This window comes from Echinops telfairi, unplaced genomic scaffold, assembly GCF_000313985.2.
Source record: "Echinops telfairi isolate 266 unplaced genomic scaffold, ASM31398v2 ScPeMD7_2;HRSCAF=8, whole genome shotgun sequence".
NCBI classification, from domain to species: Eukaryota; Metazoa; Chordata; class Mammalia; order Afrosoricida; family Tenrecidae; genus Echinops; species Echinops telfairi.
Genome location: NW_022103898.1, coordinates 35,836,971 through 35,845,220, shown reverse-complemented (window position 1 = coordinate 35,845,220; position 8,250 = coordinate 35,836,971). Strand labels below are relative to the sequence as shown.

At 37.5% G+C, this 8,250-nt stretch overlaps 1 protein-coding gene across 1 annotated transcript in view; it reads right to left on the bottom strand.

The window, feature by feature from the left end:
* EEA1 (early endosome antigen 1) overlaps positions 1-8,250 on the bottom strand; it is a 142,656-nt gene that overhangs the window by 10,647 nt on the left and 123,759 nt on the right. The window contains exons 21-23 of the mRNA XM_045291423.1: positions 4,080-4,265; positions 2,423-2,554; positions 491-676 (exon numbers count right to left, since the gene is read on the bottom strand). Coding sequence (XP_045147358.1) covers positions 491-676; positions 2,423-2,554; positions 4,080-4,265 — 504 coding nt within the window. The remainder of the gene's footprint in view (positions 1-490; positions 677-2,422; positions 2,555-4,079; positions 4,266-8,250) is intronic.

Here is an 8,250-nt window from a genome sequence, read left to right as displayed (position 1 = left end):
AAAAAAAAAAAGAAGTTGGCTTATCCGGGACTATTTGGACATGATTCAGTAGAGGAAGGCCAGATGCTTCCCATTTGGCAAACACTCCTTAGTGAAGGACAAGGAGACACTGGTATCACAGTTCCCAACTGGCCCTTCTGTTCCCCTTTATCAGCATTCAACTGGTCCAAACAAACGAGTTTCACATGATTAGCATTCAGGCCACTTACTTAAATCTACACTGTAATGTGTGTTTATATATTTGGGTACTGAAAATGTTTCTTCTGAGTTATCTTGTACATAAACTAAAATCTTACAGACACTTAACATAACTAAAATCTCATTGTAGTATAAAAGATTTGCAATCACAAGTCAGCTAGTTAAACAAATCTGATCTCCTTTTATAATAAGAACTAAAGCAGTAGGTGAACATTCCACTCACAACATCTGAGTCTCATTGGACTGACTTAGTGCTCTAGTATAACATGCACTTCCCACATCACCCACTGACCAATTTGGCTTCCTTCTCGGTGAATTCCCTCTTCAGCGTATCTTCTTCCTTTTGCACCTGCTCTTTTAACACTTGCTGGTTCTTCTTCTCCTGTTCAACCGCAGCCTTCAGGGAATCCACTTTTCCCTGAAGCTCTAATTTCTGCTGACTCAAGAGCTGTTTGGCTTCCTTGAGATTTGTTATCTCCTATTAAAAAAAAACAAGGCCAAATAGAAATCATTTTAAATTTAAATAATTCCAACAGTAGCTGAAATTCATGTGGTTTCTCACACAATGCATCTAATATGAACTTTAATCACTTATAATATTCTTAAAGTTTGCTATTTCAAAGAATTAGTTAAAGAGATGCAAGATTATTCACTTCCTGTTCAACGGTGATTTAAATTCGGGTGACAGCATGCATATAATCTAATTAAATTGTGTGAATGATTTCTGTCCTCTCCTTTCTTTGGTTCACTTAGCATGCATTTTATTGATCATTGCACGTAGTGGTACAGTCTGGAGATTAATAGCAAACAATACATTCTTTGCTTCAAATAAGTAGCAGTGTAGAAGAACAGAACGACTCAGACATAATTACAAAGTAAAATGGTGGGTCTACTGATTGACACATTAGATATTACTAGGAGAGTTTTCAGGACCTTTCATTAAGAAATGAATATCCTTATACAAAGCAAATGATATTTCATTTTCAACTGGCACCCAGCCTATGCTTATGCCAGGTAAAATGCTCTAAGCAAGAGATCATTAAAGAATCTAAGAGGAAAAATAACTGAAAATCAAAACAAAATATAAGTCCTTAAAATCTTATTTCTAAACTCTTGTGTTTTGAAGTAACATTTACTATATTACTAACATTTGAAATAACATTCTACATTCAATATCTTTTTCTACAATCAACATTTTATAAAATAACTCTCTTGATTATAATTTCAACAGAATCTAAACTCTTGAGATTACTTTGATTTATTCAGTAATCTGAAAACAAAACAAAAAGGTAAACATAGTTTCAGATGTACAGATATTACACAACGTGAGAGCACTCTGGCAAACATATCTATCAAGAAAACAATAAAACAATACACATATACAATGCAGTGATTATTGCATATGGTCTTCCAGTCATAGTCTTTATTACTCTCAAAAAACAACTTTCATTTTTCTGATGGGCCGGGGAAGGTGAGGGAAGAGATACTGATTGTACTATGACTCAGCTGTGAGTGATTGGTAACATAGGCATTCTGACTGCCGTCCTACTGGTGTAAAATAAAAGGAGGGGGAAATCTCGTTAACAGCAAGAAAGAAGAGACAAGGGTAGGGTACGGAGTATGGTATGTCCTTTGGACCCTGAGATCCCTGTGCATGGAACCTCTTTATTCCAGGAGGCAGTTGTGCCCCTACAAGAGGTGCAGAGGAGCAGCATGAGACAGAGTGGTGAGCTTTCCAGCCCACATAATAGATGAGGTTGGGTGCTTTTGGTCAGGAGAATGACTTGTGGAGTAGCAGACTTAATTGGAGAGCTGGGTTTGCTAACCCATGGAGCTGGAACTGGGTGCCTTCAGGATGAGGGTTACAGTGGAATGGCATGCCCCTTCCGCATTTACTGGCAGCCCCCAAATGTACTTTGTAACATTGCCAAGCAGGGTACAGGCCAGGCCAGGAGACTGAGGGTCAGAGAAGAAACTGTCCTGACTACCCTTGCCTCACCTGACCATTTCTGACCTGAATTGTAGCCTCACTCCCCTAATAAATTAACCCCGTAATCTGAGCATTATCTGTCAGTTCTGTGTGGCCATTGCAATGAATTACCAAACCCAGCAGCAAAGTAGAGTGCAGGGAAAGTGAAGTGTGTGGGAGACAAAGAAGACTGATATTTTTATTTACAGAAAGTAATACAACATAAGAGGAAAAACAAATGTTATCTTAACATACCTTCAGGCTTTCTTGCTTGTGAGAGTTAAGCTGCTCACTCAGTGTGGCCATTTCTCTCTCTTGTCTACCCTTTATTTCCTCTATCTCTACCAACTTAGATTTCACCTTGACTAATTCTTTTTCTATCAGTGACTGTAGAAAAATGATTAAAATAATATAAAAACAGTTAGTTGAAAAATTAATGCAATAAAGACATTTATGATCTTGGCTCTGCCCTTTTCCACCTACCATATATGCTGTGTATAAGCTGGGGTTTTTTCAGCATGTTTTTTATGCAGTTTTTGTGGTAAAATTAGGTGCCGCGGCTGATATTCGGGTCAGCTTATACTCGAGTACATATGGTAGTTAATCTGTGGAAAATACCCTCTTGCCTCCGTTTCATTATTTGTTCATGTGAACAATAATAAAACTGTGAGCTTTAACAGTTGCACTTAATACTGCAACACTGAATAGTATTTGACCAGAGCAAAACTATATATATATATATTTGCTAATTTATATATATATGTGTGTATATATATATATACATATATATAAATTAGTCATTGTTATTCTTATTAATATTATCTTTATATGTCATTTTATCAATATCTTTATATCAGTCATCTAATTAGAGTATTAGACATTATCTCATCTATTAGAAGCATTCATTCCCATTTAATAGGTAAAGGAACAAATGTTTAGAGGGTTGAAATAATCCAAGTATGTAGGTTTGTCTGATATAATATTATTGCGATTAAGCTTCTGTAAGTTCTATGAAATTTTTCGAATCTTCCGGTACAAATCTTAACATTTCTCCAGTTTCACTGCAATTTCACCATCTCCACCTCCACAAAGACAGCTATAGTGAGTGCTCTCTTAATAAAAGAGAATGTCAGGAACTGTGCAGTTCAGATCACACCAATAACTTCAGGAGCCGCACTACTTGTGCAGCGGGTGTCCTGGGGACACAGGGGTAAGCACTCAGCGGCCAACCAGCAGGCAGTGATTTGAAGGCACCAGAAGCTCCAGGAGAGAAGGACTGGGCAGCCTGCTTCCAGAGATTCTGATCTGGGAACCTCTGGGCACTTCTCTCTGCCCTACAGGGTTGCTAGGGATTAGAGTGAACTGATAGCACACAACAACTGAGATAAACAGTTTCAATTATAAAACCAAAGATAAAATTTTTCCTAAAATCTGAATTTATTTCCCATATAGAATTACAGATACATTTTTATATGTTAGTCATTTAAACCAATACTTTCAACTTTATAATTTAGCATTTTTATACATAGATACGTATGTATTTCAAATTCACCTCCATTTTCCCACAGAAAAAGCTGGTACTTAATAATTCTTAACACATTTAAGTGCTATTTTAGACCTATATCATTTTATTCACACAATTAGAGAACAGCATGCTAGTTGACAAAGAGTTGAGGGGCAAGTATATGTTTTAAATAACTAAAGATATCTGATGAGAAAACACATTTGATTCTAACACTCAAAGGAGCAATAAGTATTTCTTAGCATCAAATTTCGAACTACCAAACTTTTATCTATTTTTTATCAAAAACTAGAGGGCCATCTGACAAGCTGCTGACAGTAACGGGCAGGGGGGTGATCTCTATGGTCACTGCACTCTACCGTTCTAGCTACGGTCAGAGAAGTAGCATACCTTTTCTTTCCTCGTGTCTTGTAGTGCTTTATCCTGCTCCTTCAACTGCTGTGCTTTCGCAGCTGAGGCCTGCTCCAAAGCGCCCTTGGTAGTCTTCAGTTCTTGAATCAATTTATTTTGGTTTCCAATTTGATTTCTGTTTGAAATCAAGTCCTCCTGGGCTAGAGAAAGCTTCTCTTCTACAGACTTATAAAAACATATCCCCAAATTACTGTGGCTATGTTTCAACGAATTTCAACAGAAGCACAATAGCTAGTATGAATGTATACAATGGAATGTATTAGCTAGTATAAATATATACAATGGAATATATTACACTATCAAAAGTTTCAGAAAGCTTAAATAAAGGAGAAAGACTTCTAGATTATTAGCTCTTTTGCATATAACAAACATGTGTAAAATTCAAATCCCTAGAACTAAAGCAACTTCAGAACCGTGAAAAAAATCAATCTATAAGTATGTACTGAATGTTTATCCTATCTTCAATGGGTAATCCTCAAACTCAAGTTGGGACCATATCAGATACACTTAGAGAATACGGATCATCTCAACCAAGGGTGAGAGAAGGAAACCATTTTTTAAGTTACACGATGCATACACGTATGTCTTATAGGACCTGTTATAATCCTTGGCATAGTAACAATCTTTAGTAAGTATGATGGGTTTTTTCTCGGGTGGGGGGGGTGGAACGACTGTATTTCAATTTTCTTTGCTTTTTGTGACATGTCTTGGTCCTGCAGACATATTTTTGCCTTAGTGAATGAGTATTATTGAAAATTTTGCCTTGTGTCTAACCTGCATTACTTTCTTAAATAGAATTCAGTTATTTATGTTTTTAACCATTAGTGAACATCTCATGTCATTCAGGCTAAAGAGTCCCTGTATATATATTTTCCTTTCTCACTAAAATGTGATATTCTATACCATTGGCTGGATGAATGATAGTGTTGTTGTTGTTGTTGTTGTTGTTAGGTGCCATTGAGTCCATTCCAACCCACAGCATCCAAGCCATAGCACAACAGAATGGAACACTGCCCGGTCCTGCACCGTCCTCACAATCATTCCTATACTTGAGGTCATTATCGCAGCCACGGTGTCAATACATCTTGTGGAGGGACTTCCTCGTTTCCACTGCCCCTGTACTTCACCAGATATGATGTCCTTTTCTGAGCGCTGGTCTCTTCTGACAACATGTCCAAAGTATGTAAGACAAAAAGTCTCACCATCCTTGCTTCTAAGGAGCCTCTGGTCACACTTCTTGCAAGACAGATTAGTTTGTCCTTTTAGCAGTCTGTGATACATTTAATATTCATCTCCAGCACCCCAATTAAAATGCATTGATAATTCTGCAGTCTTCATTCAATGTCCAACTGTCACATACACATAAGGCAATTGAAAATACTTTGGGTCAGGCATACCTTACTCTTCAAGGCTAACAGCCTTTCTTTACAATATTCTAAAGATGTCTTGTCCAGCAGATTTGCCTAATGTAACTCATCTTTCGATCTCTTGACAATTGCTTCCATGAGAATTGCTTGTGGGTCCAAGCAAGAAAATATCCTTGACAATTGCAACTTTTTCTCTATTTATCATGGTTACTTATTGGTCCACTGTGAGGATTTTGGTCTTCTTTACATTGAGCTGTAATCCATACTGAATGTTACAATCCGTGATCTCCATCCGCTAGTGCTGATGAAGCACTCCTTACTTTCAGCAAGCATGGTTATCTGTATATGGAAGGTTGTTAATAAGCCTTCCCCCAATGTTGAAGCCATTCTTCTTCATATAATCCAGCCTCTTTGATGATTTTCTCAACATACAGATCGAACAACTGTGGTGAGAGGATGCAACCCTGATACACACCTTTCCTGACTTTAAACCAGGCTGTTCCATCTGCACAACTGCTTCTTGATCCATGTACAGAGCTCAATGAAGTGTTCTGGAATTCCTCTTCTTTGTTATGATTCGCATAATCGAGTGCCTGGGCATCGTCCATAAAACACGCTAAACGTCTTTCTGAAGGCCTCTGCTTTCAGCCAACATCCATCTGACATCAGCAATGAGATCCTTTGTTCCCTGTCCTCTTCTGAATCCAGTCTGAACCACTGGCAGATCCCTGTCCGTTTTTGGATGTTCTTCAGCAACTTTTCCTTGTATGTGCTATTAATGATATTGTTCTATAATTTGAGCATTCTGTTGGGCAACCATTATTTGGAATGAGTAAAAATATGGATCTCTTTAGTCACTTGGCCAAAAAATTGTCTTCCAAATTTACTGGCACAGATGAGTGCTTCTAGTGCTTCATTAGCTTGTTGAAGCATATAAATTGGTATCCCATCCATTCCTGGGACTTTGTTTTTTGGTTACTGCTTTCAGTGCAACTTGAACTTTTTCCTTCAGCACTATTGGTTCTTACTCATAGGCTACCTCTTGGAATGGTAGAATATCGTTCTTTTTGGTAGTTACTGTTTGTATTCTTTCCATCTTTTTTTCTCTCTCCATCTTCTCTTGAGGCTTCTTGTACCATTCAATATTTTGACCTTAGATTTTTCAATATTCTAACTTGAATTTTGATTTTTTCTTGTTTCTTGTTTCATTTTAAGGCTAAGCATGTTAGTCCCTTTTGGTTTTCTAACTCTAATTCTTTTCTCATTTTATTATAATATTTGGCTTTGTGTTCTAGAACTTCCTTTCGATACTTCCTATTTAGCACATTGACCTCATTATTTAAAAGCAAGTTTCAGAGTCTCTTCTGACATCCACGTTGATCTTTTCTTTCCTTCCTATCTTTTTAATGACCGTCTGCTTTCTTTGAGAATTATGTGCTTGATGTCCTCCCAGGGGTCATCAAGTCATTAGTGTCCACTGCATCGAATCTCTTCTTGAGAGGGTCTCCACATTAAGTCAGGTGGGATGACTCGAAGTCATAGTTTGGCTCTAGTGGACTTGTTTGAATTTCTTTCAGCTTTTTACTATTATTAGAATTACTAAATATCTCCTGGAGGTTACCGAAATTATTTCTCAACAAGCTAATAATGCTGCTCTAAAGTGGACATACACACACTTCAGATATACAAATAGATGTTTAGCTCACAATTATAAACCCTAATCTAAGAACAATTCGTTCTTACAATGTGGCCTTCCTTAATACTTTCCCTCATGGAGTGATCACTAAAGATATGTGTGCTATATCAGAATGTGGTGAAATAATCAGTTGGTGTCTGGCTATTAGAAATAATAGTGTCCAGAGTCCTAAAGGTTGTCTTAAAATAAGCAGCCATCTAAGGTACCAGCTAAGTCTGCAAGGAAAGAGCACACAAGTGTGTATGATCCAACTCTTGTAAATCATAAAATTCAGGACCAGAGGAGAAAATTGTATTTAAACAAATTCCAGCACCTGGTTTGCAGAAGACAATGGATGGCAGTGAAAGCTCAAATCCAGTTGCAGAGCCTCCACGTGGATTAAGACTCCATTGAATTCCCTTGAACCACTGACCAGGGATGTGAATAGTCTTGTTGCTCTCAGACAGAATACATTTGAAAGTGGATTAGAGAAAGTATAGACTCAAAAGAAAATTCACTTCTATCATGTCAACTCCAACTCATAAGGACCCTATGGGACAAGTTAGAACAGCCCCTTTGGGTTTCTGAGATTATAACTCTTTATGGGAATAGCAAGCCTTGTCTTCCTCCCAAGGAGTAGTTGGTGGTTTTGAACTGCGGTCCTTGTAACCAACAGTCCAACATATCACCCCAATATTTAGTTTCCATTTTGACAAATTTTTAATTTGTTCTATATTCATTCAGATCAAAGTTTAGGTTTTATTTTTTGTTGCCATTGAGTTTTATTTTGGTATGATTCTTCTTTATACGAAACTCAGGATATAAAGGTCAACAAACAGACCTAGAACTATTTATAGGCTTTTCTTTTTTCTTTTTTTGGTAGGTGTTTTTTTTTGTTGCTTTGCTTTGTCTTGTTTTTTGCTTATTATTGTCTCTGCATGCCTATCTAGATAAGATAGGCAGGATAAACATTCCAGGAGAGAAAACAATGGGACCAATGGTTGGCGGGGTGGGGTATGAGAGAGGGGTTGGCAGGGGAAAGGAAGTGGGTGTTAACAAACCCAGGGACATGGGAACAAGTGATCTAAAATCAATGGCGAGGAAGGCA